At 43.2% G+C, this 19245-nt stretch overlaps 1 protein-coding gene across 1 annotated transcript in view; it reads right to left on the reverse strand.

Annotated features, from left to right (window-relative positions):
- The window catches only part of LOC149783337 (cadherin-23-like), a 27978-nt gene extending 25051 nt beyond the window's left edge, over positions 1-2927 (reverse strand). Inside the window, exons 1-2 of the mRNA XM_089933098.1 lie at positions 2801-2927; positions 1781-1946 (exon numbers count right to left, since the gene is read on the reverse strand). Coding sequence (XP_089789224.1) covers positions 1781-1946; positions 2801-2890 — 256 coding nt within the window. The 5' untranslated portion in view covers positions 2891-2927. The remainder of the gene's footprint in view (positions 1-1780; positions 1947-2800) is intronic.
- Positions 2928-19245: the final 16318 nt, after the last annotated feature.

Here is a 19245-nt window from a genome sequence, read left to right on the forward strand (position 1 = left end):
GCAGGCAGGTCGACGACAGACATGATCTTCTCCCTACGACAACTCCAAGAGAAGAGCAGAGAGCAAGGTCAACCACTCTACATGATGTTCATCGACCTCACCAAGGCCTTTGACTTGGTCAGCAGGAAGGGCCTTTTTGAACTTCTGAGTAAGATCGGTTGCCCCCCAAAACTCCTCAGCATGATAATCTCTTTCCATGCAGATATGAAGGGAACAGTCATGTATGATGGATCATCCTCAACTTCCTTCCCAATTAACAGTGGTGTGAAGCAGGGCTGCGTGCTGGCACCAACACTTTTTGGGATCTTCTTCTCCCTGCTCCTGTCCTACGCCTTCGACACGTCCACGGATGGCATATATCTACACACCAGGTCTGATGGGAGCCTGTTCAACCTGGCACGACTGCGCTCAAAGACCAAAGTGAGAGCTGTGCTCATCAGGGAGATGCTTTTTGCAGATGACGCAGCTCTTGTGGCCCACACCGAGGAAGCCCTCCAGAGACTGGGAGACCGTTTTGCTGTTGCCTGCACGCACTTTGGTCTCACAATCAGCTTGGAAAAAACAAATGTCAGCGTGCAAGATACCACCATTGCCCCTTCAATCAAAATCAACGGTGTCACCCTGGAAGCAGTCAACAACTTTACCTACCTAGGGTCAACCATCAGCAACACTCTCTCGATTGATATGGAGCTGGACAGAAGGCTTGGAAAGGCAAACACCATCATGGCTCGATTAACAAAGAGGGTTTGGGAAAACAACGCGCTGACAGAGCACACCAAGGTCCGAGTCTACCAGGCCTGCGTTCTCAGCACCCTTCTATATGGAAGTGAGACGTGGAGTACCTACATGAGGCAAGAACGCCGGCTCAACTCCTTCCATATACGGTGCCTAAAACGCATCCTGAAAATCAGCTGGCAAGACCGTGTTCCACACAGCGAGATCCTGCAGCGTGCAAGAACCCCCAGCATGTACTCCCTGCTAATTAAACGCCGCCTTCGATGGCTGGGTCACGTCCGACGCATGGAGGATGGAAGGCTGCCAAAGGACATCTTATATGGACAGCTGGCCACTGGCATGAGAAGAGTCGGACGCCCCTCACTCCGTTTCAAAGATGTGTGCAAGAGGGACATGAAGGCATGCAACATTTCACCCGATGGCTGGGAAGAGCTGGCTGAGGACCGAGGCACCTGGAGACTGATGGTAAACAATGGCATATCAGTCGCTGATGCGAGGAGAGGCCAGTTGGTGGCAGAGAAACGTAGGAGAAAGAAGAACGCAACAGCAACCACAGTAATGCAGACTTCCCAGTATGTCTGCACCAACTGCAGTAGGGACTGTCACTCACGTATAGGCCTGCACAGCCACAGCAGACGTTGCCAACAGAGACAGGCAACACCCCAAGGGCGCTATTCGCATGGTCTTTCGAGACCGAGTCGCCAATGATGATGATGATGATGATGATATATATATATATATATATATATATATATATATATATATATATATATATATATATATATATATATATATATATATATATATATATATATAGAATAAATTATTATTTGAAATACTTCTTTAAAACCCCACGTCAGATAATGAATACCTCCATCACAAAGTTGAATCTGACATCTATCCATTTATGTTCATATGCATTCTTACATTGTAGTTTTCTTTGTGCGCTCAGAAATCGATAAGGTTCCCAAGGAAGTGACAATAGAATAACAAAAGAATAACAATTAATTCATAAATTCATGACTTAAATGTTAATATTAAATACTTGGAGCTGACGCAGAGTTGAGATCGAATAGTGTCCCTCCTCCCGCGAGATTACACGAGACACTATCTCCATCCGGGTCACTGACAGAAAAGGTCTCTATGGTGGTCAACGTTTCCGTGTTCTCATCCACACTCAGAGTAAAATTAAGATCGTGTATAACAGGAGGCTGAAAGCAAATTAATCGATGTTAGGGAACATAAGCGTATCACTACGGAATTTATAAAAACCAAAGCGCGTAAGAGAAAATTATTTTTTATTACACTCTCATCTTATCATTCCCTGTATTCGTATAGCCTTCAAAACGGATAAAAACACTGCCACAAGGAATATAATATGCATTTTCTTTTTGGTTTGTGTTGTTTCTTTGGAATGGCTGACGACATGGTATCAACTAAAAATATAATATTGTGGAAGAAATACATAACCAAACATGGGTATAAATATAATACAGTAGAAGAAATACATAACCAAACATGGGTATAAAGTAATGGAAGAAAATACATTAACCAAATGTGGTGTAATTATAATTATGTTTGGAAAAAAGTACATAATTAGAAATGGGAATACTTATTTTGTGCCTTTGACTAGTAAGAACCGGTTTTGATAAATTTTCATTTTAAAACGGTTCATTTAAGGAAAAATTTAAATAAAAAGGAATGCATGTATTCGACGAGTGTCAAAGACAATATAATTTGCTTTCCAGGTGGCATTAAGAAATCACCAATAAAAAAGCAAGGCAAGATTGTGTAAAAACCAAACATTTCTTGTCCAGTCAATATGACGATGAGTTACTAGAAAAAATAGTGGTAAAGTTAGAATCAAATATATTTAATGGAACATTAAAAGTTTCTGAACCTTGTTTAATTTCTAATTCCTTTCATCAGTTCGTATTACTCTTGTGAAAAGAACAAGCGCAACATTTTATGGGACACCAATTTCATAAAATTCACACATGATAACGACAGAGTGCAGAAATAAATTGAGATAGTTTACATTATTTACTTTGATTGAAATACTTACGGATCCGCAAGTCAGCCGGGATGTAGACAAGAATGTGAGGATGCATACAAGCAAATATAGCTGAATTTTTTTTCGATCTACGTCCCTCATCGTAACGGTAGGAAGTCTTTCCTAAATCAAATTTGCCTTATTTTATCGTTAACATATAGTAAAACTAACGCATTAATAAAAATATATGTATATATGATTGCCATCTATCATACCTTGGCCTATATCTTCGGCAATTTCACACCTCTATAAAAATACTCTTAGGTCAACGCCATTTGAAAGATAGCTAGGTATGAATGGCAAAAGGCGCGTTAGAATTTAGTGAACTATTTTACATTGAAATGAACATAAAGTCTTATATTTTCAATAGATTATTGAAATAGATTTGTCTACATTATAAACATCACGCATCATTGAACGGTGATTTGACGAGTTAAGTGTGCTAGGAGAAAAACGGTGACAAAAACAGATAATGTGAAGGGTCTTGATAGGTATATGAAAGCCTTCGTGTCAAATTTTCTTGATAGTAGTAAATCGAATGAAATAACCGGAGAATGTCCTTTGGAGGTAAACTGCAAGTGGCCTGCAAAACATCTGAATACACAATTTAATTCTCCAATTATCCCCTATGTTATTTCACTGAAGTGTACATTAATGGTATTTGTAAAACACTTTAGGAAGTATCGGCAATACAGTCCGTAGATTCCCATCTCTCTTGCTGCAAGTAGAACACATTTGATCATAGTTACCAAGCCTTGAGACCAAGCCTCATTACAAATAATTTTACAGACCACGCCCACCGGACAAAGCTACACCCACATTTTAGTGAGCAAGGCGGACAAGTTCTTATTAAGGCAGACTGTTACGACTGTATAGTCTTAAAATAAGTAACAGAAAGAAGAAAAACCAATAAGTTTTGTAAAACTTAACAAATATTTTAATTCTCTAACTTAAAAAGATGACATTTTAAGAAGACCTTGCCGTATTGTGAATTCAATACAAACAAAACCAATAACTTCTATAAGAGATCATAAAGAATAGAGCGTTCCGAATGAATTTCACGGTCTTGAATATGTTCTTGCAGCAATAGCATTGAAAGTGCTGAATTGCCAACAGTATTCACGTATCACAACGACACTGTCTACACTGTCTTTGCAGCTATATGAGGACGTTGTAATTCCATTAAATAATTTAAATAAATGATTCCTCTAAAATAAGTTGAAACACAACTTTACATACTTGTCATGACATAAAATAAAGTAAGAGCAGTAGTAAAAATAGGAATGAAAATTTGTTCATTTCTTCTTCGTTATATACATTTCCACAACTCTATTACAACTCTATTTGGCAATACCTCCATGTGCCCCATGTCGCAACAAAACCCTCCTGGCTTATGAGTAGTAAGGTGGGCCACTATACGTACAATGGAAATTAGCATTACGGAGACCCCTGGGCCACTATACGTACAATGGAAATTTAACATGGCGAAAAATCGTGGGTTAATATACGTACAAGGGGAATTTAACATGGGGGAATAGAGTTTGGGGATTGTTTAGGGACAAAGGGGAATTGAATATGGGATTTTTTTTTTTTAAATTTTTTTTTAAAAAAGGGGTAGGCAATGGAAAGGCTATCTCTTTTCGAGAAATATGGCTGGCCCTGAAAAGGGCCTTTGGGTTTTCTTCTGCTTCTAGTTTCTTCTTTTTCTCCACCAAGTTCTTATTTTATCTCCAACACTCTTTCTCTTCTTTTCTTTCTTTTTTTTCTCCTGCTCTTCTTTCTTCTTCTCTTCCTCCTCTTCTTTCTTCCTCTTCTCATTTTCTTCTTCTTTTTCAATCTTTTCGTTCCATTTGCTTATTCTTATTCTTTCCTCTTCATCCTCCTTCTCCTCCTTTATATCTTTCATGACACCACTAATCTTGTCCTTTACCTTTTTTAAGTTATTAATTTCCATCTTTACACGATGGGGACTATAGGAATAATGGTCTTCAACCAGTCTTATCAACATCTGCTCCATCATTCCTAAGTTGTCTAAAACGTCTTGCAATGTTTGTATTTTGTCCATTTGGTTAGAAGCCATCTTCTTTTTTTATTCTTTGCAGAATGGTTTGAACGACGAATACTGTGGGTTCTTATACTTAAGGCGCGTACGTGAAGGAAAACATCCCCCTAAAACGTAAAATTGATCTTACCTAGATCATGACCAAACAACGCGCGGACGTGATGGAAAACATCCCCTACTTTTTCATTTCATATAATAAAACCCAAACTATACTCTCCACATACGCTAAGAAAAATAAACAAATCCATAATCTACTATCCACACAATCGTACGTGAGCGGGTACAAACACAAACACACAAACACATACGCTAAGAAACAATAAACAAATCCATAATCTACTATCCACACAATCGTACGTGAGCGGGTACAAACACAAACACACAAACACAAACACACAAACACATACGCTAAGAAACAATAAACAAATCCATAATCTACTATCCACACAATCGTACGTGAGCGGGTACAAACACAAACACACAAACACAAACACACAAACACATACGCTAAGAAACAATAAACAAATCCATAATCTACTATCCACACAATCGTACGTGAGCGGGTACAAACACAAACACACAAACACAAACACACAAACACATACGCTAAGAAACAATAAACAAAATCCATAATCTACTATCCACACAATCGTACGTGAGCGCTTACAAAACCCAAACTATACTCTTCACATACGCTAAGAACAATAAACAAATCCATAATCTACTATTCACACAATCGTACGTGAGCGGGTACAAACACAAACACACAAACACACAAACACATACCCTCACACTATCTTAAAAAAGAGTTAGTGTTTATATTCACACTACTCTACCTACACATTGGCAAATTGATGGTTATTTCTTTTCTAGAGTATTGGGTAGCCCTGAAAAGGGCTGTTTTTTTTTTTTGAACTTCATGGACACCTGGTTAATGGTGACACCTTCCAGGCCTGGCGCCACATACACATCTTATCCCCCAGTTACTTTTTACTTTTTTGGGGGAGAGAGCAGAGGCAGGATATGTCGCTTCAGAATCCCAATTTTCGCTCTCTGGGATTCTGAAATTTATTCTTCTTCTCTTCTTTTCCTTCTCCTTCTCCTCTTCTTTGTTTCTTCTCTCCTCCTCTTTGTATCTTCTTTCCTCTTCTTCTTCTTCTTTATATCTTCTCTCCTCCTCTTCTTTTTTTCTTCTTTCCTCCTCCTCTCTTATCCTTCCCTCCTCCACAATGGCTTCCGCGGCCAGTTCATTCAACAGGCGCCTGGCATATTCCAGATGCACATGAAGTTCCAACAGTTTAGACAGTCTCGTGTTCATTTTTGGTGTTGATCAATCAACAAGGGTAGCCAGACTTCCCAGCGAGTTTCAATTTATAGTGAAAGCGCGGACGTGAAGGAAAACATCCCTCTAAAAAACATAAAATTGATGTTACCTACATCATGACCAAAAACAACAACGCGCGGACCTAAAAGAAACACTCACTCACTTTTTTATGCTACCCATCACTATTTTAAAATTTTTTATAAATCACTTCAATAGACTATCCACATACGCAAAGCAATCCAATTTAACCTCAAATCTACACATCAAACACCAAATAAAGACATCATTTTAATCTACTATCCACACCAATGTACTTGATCACTTACAAACACACAAACTCACAAACACATACCCTCACATTTTTTTAAAAAGAGTTAGTGTTTATTTTCACACTACTCTACCTACACACATTGGCAAATCGATAGTTATTTCTTTTCTAGAGTATTGGGGGGTAGCCCTGAAAAGGGCTGTTTTTTTGTTTGCTATGGCATTTTTTAGTTTCTAAGAATGCGATGTCCTCTGAGGATAGACTTTCTGGCGATAGGTCTGCTTCTTCGGAAAGAGAAGAAGAACTCTTTGGTGTCGATACGACAATCGACAAAGCCTCTGTCAGCTTCAGGTTGCTGCTGCTGTTGTTGTTGTTGTTGTTGTTGCTGCTGTTGCTGCTGTCTCTGAAGTCTGTACTTCTCTGTCCATTCTTCTTTTCCCTGTTCATTTCTTCTCTGAAGAGCTCTTCTATCAGGTCTTCAGTGATTTTTAACATTCTCACATTCTCTATTTCTTCTGGCTTCGGTATCAGACTGTGTCTGACCCTATGCAAATTCACGTAGGCTTCGTTGAGTTTAGCTAGTTTGGAGCACATCTTCTTAGGAGGATGAGTCGACAATGGATGGTTAGACTGGAAACAACCCGGTTCTTAAAGTCAAAGCGCGGACGTGAAGGAAAACATCCCCCACACGGTTTTTGAGTCGCAACGTTTAGTGAGTGTCATGAGAGGGATAGTAAGAAATGAAAGAGCATCAATCCAACATTCTTATAGCTAAACAAAAGACAAAGGCATTTTTTTCAAAACACAACATTTTTTATTCAAAAATCACTTAACACTAAACAACAACTCTAACATTTTTAACAATAATCCAACAATATAACATCAAACAATTTTTTCAAAACACAACATTTTTTATTCAAAAATCACTTAACACTAAACAACAAGAACTCTAACATTTTTTAACAACAATGCAACACTAAAAGTTTCTCCACTAGGTAAAGAGGGATAACATTCTTCCATGGTTTCTAGTAATCTAGGATGACTTCTCTCAAACTGTTGATTTCTATGGTATTATCGAATTCTGCATACAGGATGACGTTCACCGTTTCATCAGGATCTCGGTCTTTAAACTGAATTTCCACACGAATCTGGCCGGATTTTATAGGGTGGAAATGTCCCTCGTCGCTGCCTTGGTCTGGAGTGAAATCGAAAGCCTACAAAGCGTAGCCTCCTGCATAATCCTCGTACGTAATACCGTGACTGGTATTGGTTCCTAACTGTCCGGTGGCTTCGTACAGGGACAAGTACGATCTCAAGTAATTCTTCTTGGTAAAGTCAGGTTCGAAAGGTCGGGTACACAAGGTCTTGCCATCGCGACTGACTTCGATTTTGGACACGCCAAAGTGTTGAAAGTAGAAAGGATTTTTTTCGGCAGCTCCGTTGAAGGCTGTATTCTCGACGATACCAACGATCAAACGTTTGGGTAACTGTCCTTGGAACAGATGATCTTCGATCATGGATCGCTGTCCCTTGGGAATGGTGAAGGTTTTCACTTCCACGCGTCGTATGGGATACTTGGCGGTCGTTCTGCTCAACGTCTGACTGATGTCGTTTCCCACTTTAGGTAACACTTCCACACGGCGTACGTAGAGTCTGGCTTCTAGGATTTTGGTTTTGTAACCGTCACTATCAGCCATCAAATGGAAAGCGGCACTGCTACGATTCAGTCTCAGACGGACATCCACCCCGTTCAGCAAATACTTTTCTTGCAACCACATGTCCAAATGCAAACGATCCATCAGTTCTAAACTTGTGTCGGCTCCCGTGATTCTCTTTCTTCGTTGTACAAATCCATCATTGTTGTCTTTCTTTTCATCAGTTTCCAATATTTCAAACTTGGTAGGTTCGTCAGCTTCCCATACCACACAGGCATTGAGATGAGTGTTCTTGGCATCTATTCCGTACGTCAAGAGATTTTCCAGGTAGGCACGATAAGGGTAAGTATCCATGCTGCTACTGACCAGTTTGTTATTCAAGTACAAGTCCACTCCACTGAACAAGGAATGCATGAAATTGTTGACGGGAGCTACTGCTTCATCGCCTATAGCACCTCCAGTCTTATCTAGAATTTTGACTTTCAGGTACAAGTAACTGCTATTCAGATCGATGTAATCTTCGGGCTGTCCTTTGATTTCAAACTCGATGGGAGCGGAATCGGTCAGTGAGGAGACGGGGTGAAATTCCACCCACTGGGATTCTTGCATCGTCATCATCGTGGGGGGCATGGCAAACAGGTCCAGTTCCGTCTTGGAACAAGCGCAAGATTCTCGGTGCATCATTTTTTTTGTCTCTTTTCTCAATAATCGAAAACGTCTAAGTCTCGAACGGTTCTTCTTTTCTTGGCCTTTCTCGCTTGAAGTCTGGTGAAAGGGTGTTTTCTTCGTCGTCTCTTTCTGCCTTGTCCTTGCTGAATGCCTGACTCGGTAGCGTGCAGGGCATTTATAGGTGTTTCTCGTTGGCCTAAAATGTCTTTGCCCGTTTGCAGCAAGACATTTTTGCCTGCCCTCATGAAGGCTTCTTTAGGGTTTTGTTTGTCGATGATGACATTTTGGAGAAATTCTTTGCCTTGCGTCAGTGCCGCATCTTTCAAGGCATGCAATCCACGTGTCACCATCGGTTTCAACACCGGGGCCACCGAACGAAAGGCCGATTTTAACATATCTCCTAAGCCGTGTCCTCGCTGTCGAGCAACCCCTCGGTACACTGGATACATGACTTACTTACGAGTCGTGAGAGAACCGTTTTCGAAAATGGAGTTTCACCGTGACTTTTCCTTTGGTGAATGGAATATTTTGTCCCAGATCTCCTTTTAGAGCAATGTTGACCGTGTCCAAATACGACTTACTGACAGGCAAATAGTGAGGATGTACAAATTCGCGGTGGACGTGGTAAGTGTTTCCACCTTCCTCGTCAGCGCCCGTGGCAGAATCTACTTTGAAAGGAATGACACGCAGTAACGGTACGGAGGTGTGTCCCACCACGTTATACTCCACCACATCGGAGTACACAAACATCAAATTCAGTCCTTGGTTCAGTTCTACCGGGGCACGAAATAACTTGCTAAAAGACTCGTTGTCGTAAACGATGGGTAATTCGTTTTACTTGATCATGGTCTTTCTCATGTCCATGTCTCCGCCCAACATGTCAAACAATTCAGGACAAAATAAAATGGACATGATTTTACTCCGTTCAAATTTCATCAAGAAGCGACGAGCTGTTTTGTGGTACTCCATGGTGACACTTTTGTTGACATGCTCCAAAGCTTTCAGAAACACGACATTAAACCTGGAGGTTATGGTGCTGACCAAATGTTGACCACTAAAATAATAGCCTGGGGGAATGAACAAGTGATAGGTGGTGTACTTTTGATTTTGTGTACGGGTTTTCTTGTCATATTTGACATTGCTATCCATCCACTGTTGCATTTGCTCGTCATGAACTTCCACATCAAAAAAATTTTGATTGGGAAGGACATTGAGGACTTGGGTCGGGTGAATCATTTCTACTAAAGCCACTTCCCAATGGGCTTCGTGATCTAACTGGATGGCTTGAGGTAATTTGGCCGTGTAACAGCACAACGTGTTCTTGGGAAACACCTCCATGGAACTGTCACTGGGTAAGGTTAAGTAAAATTGGTTTTGGTGACTCATAATTCCAGAGTTCTGTGGCTGTCCGAGGGGATATTACTGGACGTCAGAGGCGTGTCTCCGTCTAAAATGGGGTTCTGGTTGTGGTTGAAGTGGTGACTGGCACTGGCACTGGACACAAGGTTCCCGGGGTTCCCGTTCGAGGTGAATTTCAGGGAGGGATTAGGAAGCAGGTAACCGATGCAACTGCTCAATAAAATGGTCCACAATTGTTTGTCTCCTTGTTGCAAACTCAAATTGGCGATGGCTGCCCCGATGACACAATACACCACGAAGATTTGGCAGAAAAAGACGATTTGCGTTTAAGGCACACGTTCTCCACACCACACCCACAAGGGTTGTTTTTGTAAATCTTGCACAGAAGAACTAGGTGAAGGAGGAGTGGTCGACGTAGCTGCGTCTGCTGTGTGAAAGGGCATGATGGTCACTTCTTTTTATAGTCGATGACTTGCGAAGCGTCGATCCAAGAATCGAAACTGGGTGGATATCCTTTCCAACGTACTTTGACTTCTTTGACACGTCGTTTGCCCACTTTACGGGTTCTCCGTTCGAGAATGCTTTCGATGTCGTACACGTCGTCTTCTTTTTTGGTGACACGTTGTAACTCGGGCAAATAAAACGTTCCTTTGAGCACTTCTCCGTTCATGTCTTCCAATTTATAGACGGCAGGATGACGGCCATGCACTCGTCCAGTGACGCGAAACAATTCGGTCGTCCAGTTAGGTAAGTAACCTTTGTCGACATTCCACTTTTCTCGGGGACAGCCCTCGTCGGGGACGTACCAAACAGACGCTCAAACACCAACACTTCGTTGTCGGAGTCACGTCTTGCGGGGCACGTCCGATGCTTCGATGGTAAGATTGGTTGTACGCTTGCACCAGGTGCGGTAAGATGTCGATGTACTTCAGAGTGTGGTGATGCGTAAAATATTTCCACATGCGTTCTTTCAAAGTGCGTTGAAAACGTTCCACGATGCTGGCTTTGGTTTCGGGATTCTCGGTGGTAAAAAAATGAATGTCACGTTTCTTTAATTCATTTTGGAAAGCTTGGTTCAGAAATTCGGTGCCTTTGTCCGTTTGCCATCGAAGAGGGTGACGACCGCTTTGTTTCAACACCCGTTGCAGGGCTCGCACTAACTCGCTGCTCGATTTGGAAGTCAAGGGCACGACCCAGGCAAATTTGGAAAAGACGTCGATGACACAAAGCAAATATTTGTAGCCACGATTGTAGCTGGCCAAATGAGAGACATCGGCTAAATCGGCTTGCCATTGATGATCGATGCCTTCCACTCGGGTGCGACTTCTGGCAAACTTGCGTCGAATGGGTTTGTGTAAAGTGTAGGTAGCTTGTTCTTGTAACCATCGTTGCACTTGAGGTAAACGGAGACTTTTCAGTCGCGTTTTGGCAGCACGATACAATTTTTGAACTCCTGAGTAACCTGCAGGATGCGAGGGATCGTAGTAAATGCTGGCTAAGACTTTTTCCATTTTTTTTTTGTGTTGGTTGGTGTGTTAATAAGACACCCACTCTTGAAGGATGCTACTCTTTTTCTCTTGGGGTATTTTCTTGGATTGCAATGCTTTGCGTGTGCGGCCAGCAATAGGTGTCGAAGAGGAGAAGGATGTCTGAGCGGGGGATATCTGTTCTTGTTTCACTTCTGTCTTCACTTCTGTCTTCACTTTCTTTTTCTCTTGTGAGGAAGAAGGGGTGGCCATCATCTTTTTAATCCATCCAATTCTGGAGGTAGGTGGTGTTGTTAACTTGCGTACTTTTTCTGGTGGAGTTTGAAACCCTTCCTCTTCTTCTCCTTTTTCTGTCTTGGTCACGGGTACTGGTGGTACTGGTACTGGTACTGGTACTGGTGATGGTGATGGTGCTGGACTTTTCATCAAGGTCTTAAAATCTTTCAGAGTGGGTAGAGCTGTTTCGTCTAAAGCTTTCTCGTGAAAGAGTTGCAGTCGTTGCAAGAGTTGACCGTACTTTTGCGATTTTTCTGTTTCGGACAAATCTTGGCGATCCATCAAGAACTGCAATTCGTGTTGTAACTGGGACATCTCGCTCAAATGGGGATTGGGAGGTAAATGCGGGGTGTGTTGTTCTTGCCACCGATGGTATTCCATCCATCGTTTGTAAGGTACTAAAGCTAGTTTTCGTCCTTCCATGGGGTTGTCAGGGGTCGATTCTGAGATCTTGGAAATTTCGAGGCCTTTTTATCTTGCTCCCACCAGTCCTCCCAACATGGTTCCCAAGACTCATTTCAGTATGGGGCCTAACAAGAGAGGTAAAATACCTCCACGTTGCACTAACATCTTCTTTTTTTGACGAATGGGAATTTTCTTTTGAACCATTTGGCGAAGAACGTGACGATGTTTGCCTAAGCATTGTTTCTGGTGTTTGGACAAAGGGATCGTGCCTTTCAAAACGTTCAAACAACATTCGCACACGGTATCGATGACCTCTTTGGAGGCTGTTTGAATGAGTTTTTTTCGTAGGGGTGGAGAAGCTTTGGACAGGACAGATAACATGTCCCCATGTTTGGCTAAACGTGGTGGCAGTCCTTTCCTTTTCTTTCCTTGGGGTTTTCTGGAGGGTGACATCTTTGAGTCTTCAGGAGCACCAAAAAAAACACTGATACCCGACTTGGTCACAGGCCTTTTATATACTGGAACGCGTCGCCACTGATTGTCTTTACGTCGTATTAGTTTGAGGACAGGCATGACACGTCGTGCAGGGGTACGTAACGGACTAAATCGAGCCAGTTCTTGCTTGGACAAATCCAGCAAACTTTGTAACATGCCCGATCTTTCTTGAACTTTGATTTTGGGAGAAGGTACTTTGTGAGCAGCAGCCACTGCCACTAAATTGGAAGGTCCTGCCACTGGGGAAGTTCTTTTGGGGGTCATCAACGGAGAAGTTCTTGGTGTGATCAACGTCTCCAAGTACTCTTCAGTTCTGGGTGTCATTAACGGAGAAGTGGACAAACGTGAAGCTGCCGGAGACGCAGTCACCGCCGTGGCAGGTCGTGGTTTGCGAGTGTAAGGTTGCGTCCTGGCCGAAGTGCCTCTCTTGCGACTAGTTTTCTGTGGACTTTTCTTTTTCTGGGGGCTTCTTTTCTTTTTCCGGGGTGGTGGTGGTGTCTGGTCAGAGGAGGGTCCTGCCACTGGAGAAGTTCTCCTTGGGGACCTGGTCTTTTTCTTCTTGGGGCTTCGTTGGACTTTTGTCTTGGGGATAACTTTGGGGGCATTAGGATCCCATCTTAAGAGTGAGCGAATAATGACCCCTCCTAGAGTACCGCTCCCTCCAGGTTTCAAAATGATTTGTTTTTTGGTTTGAGTGTCGATGCGGGGATCGGCCAGTTGGACCAAAGCGACTTTGTTTCGATCGAAAAAGCGTTTGGTTTGATGAGGAATCTGAATGATTCCTTGGAGTAATTGACGTGCTGTCACCGTGAACCATCGTAAGACTTCTTTGAGACTAGCTTCTAAGACACGAGCTCGTGTTTGTGGATCTTTTTCTCGACTGATGCCATACAAGGCACGAATCAATTTGACGGGAAGATGCGACTGAAGGGACGTCAAGTTCGCACTGAGAGTGAGACAGACGAAAAAGTGTCTGAGGTTTTTATAGATTTTTTATGGGGAGTGAAATGAAGTCGAGGACGGAGACGTGTACAGGACAGGCCCTCCGTCTTGGCACCAGTGGTGAAACAAGTGGGTACGAAATCGCAAATCCTCGGGAGTCGTAGGTTTCAAATCGACGAGTAAATAGGCGTGTGGAGTTTGAGTGGCATCGTCGTACGCCTGAGTCAACCAAGGCGTTCCTAACTGTTTGGCTAAGACTTGCACTTGCGATTTATCTCGAGGGCTTTTAAACAAGACCACGTAATGCGCATTGAGACTGATGGTGCGATGGGCTTTACTTTGTTGAAACAAATTTTGGGTGATGTAAACGACACTGGCATTACGGTGATGCCCTTTGCGCGTGAACCACAGTTTAATTTCTTCTTCGTCTTCTCCTAACATGTCATCGAAAATGACCAAATGGGTTAGACGGGAGTCAGAGACGATGCCATCGTCTTCTTTAGGAATGCCTTCCACAAACACGATGGAATCGCCTTGACTTTCTCGCAAGAGGCTGTACGCCGATTGCCACTCTTTGTAACACCACACGATTCGTTGAGGGGGCCGATCGATCAAATGATGTTTATGTTCGATCAAACGTTTGACGAATTCGGTTTTGCCTGAACCGCTAGGTCCAGCAATGAGCATGTTAAAGGGATGGCGAAGATACAAAGCCTCCCAACTGGCACGATCTAAGTGTTCGTCGATGACTTTGACAGTAGAGGAAGAGGGAGCAGAGACAGCAGAGGTAGCCATGGTGTGAGAAATGTCACTTGTGACACGAAAAACAAACAAGACAAGAGTTTATATACTTTTTCAGTACACGTTTATTGAATGTTTTTTTCAAACATGAATACGAAAGACAAAAAATACATAAAAGCCAAAGGCTTAAGTACAAGAATAAAAGGCACATGATAACCATGAACGTGGAATAAACACAAGTGTCTGTACAACATGTTTTGGGTAAAGTTCTAACCAGTTCTATAGTAGGGGTAAGGTCACACAAGTGTCCTCCCGAAAGGGTCTTTCAGGCCTGTCCACGACAGTCCTGTCCTGGGTGACGGGTTCTTCTGGCACCGTCACTAACACAGTTTGAAAAGTAACTTTTTCCATGAATAACTCTCGTGCATACTGGGCCACCTCTTGTGTCCAAGCCTCAAAACCCTGGTCTCGGTGATGTCCAACATTTGACTCCTAACCAATCTGGTTTCTTCTTCGTCAACGACATGGTAAGTTACTTCAATGAACAATGAACTATCGATCTTGCCTAGGGTTCCTTTTTATATACAGACCAATACCGACGTGACCGTACGGTAAGGTGAAGTAATTGGGAAGTCGCACTCGCTTCTGGTATACAATTTGATAGACTTTTTCCAAGGGTCGACTGACGATGTGGTGAGTGGGTAAACGTACAATCTTGTTCGGTTGATAGGTGGTCACTTTAAAGTTTCCATCCTCTCCCGATTGCAAGGCTTCTTTCAATACCCCAAAGTTGACCACTCGACTGGTACGATGATTCAGAGTCAGTCCTTTCACTTTGCACGTCGTGTGCACTTCTCCTTGTTTGTCCCGGTATTCGTAGCCGTAATTTTTGGGACCACCACTGACGAAACTTAGAATCTTGTCGTCGGGATGCTCGTCTGTCCAGGCTCCTAAACGGTCTCCTTCGATGTCAGGGTGATGTTGACTCGGGTGATGGATGTAAATGCAACTGTCCGTGTCAAAGTACAGGACGCGTTCTTCTAACAGTTCTAAAGCTTCGTACAATTTTAAGCGAGCATGAGCTGTCACGTAAGCCGCAATGATGACATTTCCAAAAGGGTCGTCTTGTACAAAGTCCAGATCTTCTTCGTAATTGACCAAGATCAAATCCTCTCGAACGACGTCCACGTGTTTCATGTATTTGGTTTTGTCGTGAATCATCTGGATGTAGCGGGAAGGTTCTGTCAAATATTCCGTCTTGGGTAAACACGGTCGTTGTGCCATTTTACCCCACAAGCAATTTAACATCACTTTGGCAAACGATCGCCTGCCTTCGTTTTTTTCGATGTGGTCTAAAGAGATGCCTTCTTGTGCGTAGTATTTCTCTTTGAATTGTATTTGGTCTTCGGGAGTGTGACACCGGGAAGGATAGCCGCTGGCTTCTTGTTTCAGTTTCAAAAAGGCATCCACGTAGTCGGCGAAAATGCCTTTCTGAGTAGGGTCACCCTTGTTGTACTGTTGTGTCTTGGGAAAGTGGCAAATTTCGTACACTTCTAACAGTTGGTATCCCATGTCCAGAGCTTTGAACAATTCCACGCTGACCCAGGTTCCCGTCAAGGCTCGTTCTTCCTGGCTGTGATGGCAAGGTTGGTCCTGGTTGCACGTTTCGGCACAAGTACGGCACAAGGGAAACATCAGTTTGCCTTGACAATGGTGAGGTAAGACGGGATGGTATAGGTTCGTGGGAGGCAAAACTTTACACTTGATCAAGCCTTCGTATTGTCGAATGTTTTTCAGGTCGATGTGTTCCGTGAACAATTGCGGGTGCCCTACAGGAAAGCGACAATATTTGCACACGTAGGGATACAGCGAACACACGTCCAAGTATTTGATTTCTTCTCCTTTCTCTTCGTCGGCTTGGTACAGCAAACAGGTGGCATTGGTCCTTCCTCCGTACAAACTATCCCTCGGGTTCAGCGGGTCCATGAACTGGTAACTTTCCACGAGGCGTTTAAACTCGGGATCGGTTTTCAAACGGTGATCGTACTCGTGTTCCCACATTTCCACCACTTGGTATCCTTGCTGTTCTAGCTTTAGGCGTCGCTGACAAGTGTCCTGGTACAGGTCTTCCATGGTCCGTTGTAAAAACTGATTTTTACTGTCACGGTCAGGGTAGCAGACGGGACATCCGTGAAATAAGCAACCGTTAAACTCGTACACGATCTTGGGGTTTTCTAAGTCCCAGCCATCTACCGAATACGTTCCGATGGTCTTTTCGCCTCCTCCGTTGCGGGCATGCTGAATCCATTTGTCTTCCTTGTCGCACAAGTAATGTAACCAAGGTAGGGCTTTGACCGAGTATTGACGCTTGACATAGTGGGTCGTTTGAGGACTGATGACAGCCACGGTGTTTTCAGGCATGAATCGTTGGCGGTACACTAAGGAACACGCTTTGGCAATGGTGCAAGCTTCTTTCAAAGGATCGACCCCTCCGTGTTCCATGAACAGTTCTCGAAATTTTCCACAGCAACGTCGTAAAATGTCCACGTCGGAACGACAATACTTTAGCATTTCTTCCTGAAAGTCGAAAGGGTCCGAGGCGTGAGCTTGGTACCAAGCGTAGAAAGCTTCTCGTTGTTCGGTACGCATGTTGTCCGGGTCGTAATAGTGAGCCTCAGGCAAATGGGGTAGAACAGCATGTTGATTGGCTTCCGTATTGAAAAAGTGTGGAAAGTACCCTTTAGCCATTTCTGTCATTCCAAACGTTTTAGGCATTCGGCTCAAAGGCATGGCCAAGTAACTCATCGAATCTTTAAACTGTACTTGTCCCACTTGCATGAAAATGATTTTGGCTCCGTTCAAAGTCACTTTAGGACGTTCGGTGCCTTGTTCCGCATAGTACCTCAAAAGAAACTGTCCATCGTATCCGGAGAAATTGTGAGCCATCACGGTGGCATGACGATGACAATCTCCGTAACGTTCGATGTCCTCTTGGCTCCACGTCTTGTCGACGGGGTCTAAGACCCATTGGGCAAAATCGGCTAACGTGTTTGGTCCCCGAAAGATTTTTTCACGTCCTCCAGGAATCTTGCTGCAGTGAGAGCAATGACTGAAGATAGGTTCTTGAATGCACTTCTCGCACGCTCGATGAGCCACGCAGAAATTAGGAATGTGAATGCCGGTCTCTTGCATGCATTCGAAATCGAAAAAGATGAAATTGCCTTTCTTCTTGTGACCGTCCTCTTTCTCTGGTGGGGGTTGGTATTTTTGCACGTAACATTCGTGTTCCAAGTCCACGATGTGATGACAAATGTGACATTTTTTCTTTCCTCGACATACGTGTGCCTTGGCATTGTTGGTACGTATGCCTTGTCTACACGTAGGGCACAATCTCAGGAGTTGACAAGCACATTTCTTCTGTGAACCTTGTGTTTTCAAATGTTGTTGGTAACAGGTAGGGCTGACAAACGTGCGCAGACAAGTCGAACAAGGCACTGGTTATTCGCTCAGACAGGGTGGAGAGGCCAAACATCCTGGGCATTTCCATCCACAATGCTTGTGTTGCTCTCGATTATTATAACCATAATCACATTTCTCACAGTAATATCTGTATCCCAGGAATCCGGTGATACTGGTAATGGTATCGAAATGGTCATCGTGATGATAAACATGAATGTATTTTCCGTCCTTAAAGTCTTGGCCTCGAAACAACAGAGACCCGAGCATTTCTTGAGGGTGCACTTTCAAGGTGTAGCGTGGAGCAAGGGCATCTTGCAATTTTTGCATCTCAGGAATGCCACAGGGTGTGTCTTTGGACAGGCCAGCTTGTTGCAACAGGAGTTCTGCGTCGTTTCGTTGTTTGGCTCGATCGGATCGTTGAATAGTGTTCCAGGTTCTTTTCCATTCTGTCGTGTCGTTCTTGTTGGCATAGGTTCGTCCCACCACGATGGCACGGGCTAAACACATCTGGTCATGAGGATTGTGAATTTGGACAAGACTACGCTTAATGCTGCGAAGCTCGTTCACCAATAACATCTTTTTGCGTCCTGTCCCTTGAGGAAGAGAGACGTGGGCCATTTTCAGTGTGGCTTTACCATCGGTGATGTCAAACTGGTCATTAGATTGTTGTACGTGTTGAATCTTGTCCATGATTTTGGAAGGGGTTAGTTCTGCAGGTCTGCTAAACTCGATCCAAACAGGGGATTTCAAACCGTCGTGATCTATGGATAGTGTCAAGCGATCGTCTTCTTTGGGTTGACATTGTCGCTTGAGTGCGGTGAGCAAAAAATCCCACATCTCGGTGATGAACCCTTCTGCTTTCTCCAAGGGTACGTCGGCCTTGAAATCTTTAAACTTCACCGTGTAGGTATAAGTCGTGGTTCTAAATTTTCTAGAGGAGCGCTTTTCCGTCTCTCGAATGGAATAGTATTTTTCAGGGTTGACTAAGGGTGACGAACTTGGTTTAGAGGTTTCAAATTCTGGTTCACTCATGTCCTCTTCAAAATCACTGGCATGAATTTGTGCCAAGATTTCAGCCCTGGTACGAGGCGATAGATCACGTTTCTGCCTCTTACTTTCTTCTTCTTCTTTCTTCTCGAATGAATGGGATCGTTTCATCTTGAGTGCAAAACGTCAAATGACTCAAGTTTAAACACCACAGACTAATTTATAGTCTTGGCAAACCAGCGTATATAAAAAGGGTGTGTGTCTTGTCCTTTCACTATTCATTTCACTCTCAAGCCGAGCACAACGATGGAAGAGACTACCCAGATGG

Source organism: Sinohyriopsis cumingii, chromosome 14 (assembly GCF_028554795.1).
Source record: "Sinohyriopsis cumingii isolate HCF-2022 chromosome 14, ASM2855479v2, whole genome shotgun sequence".
Taxonomy (NCBI): Eukaryota; Metazoa; Mollusca; class Bivalvia; order Unionida; family Unionidae; genus Sinohyriopsis; species Sinohyriopsis cumingii.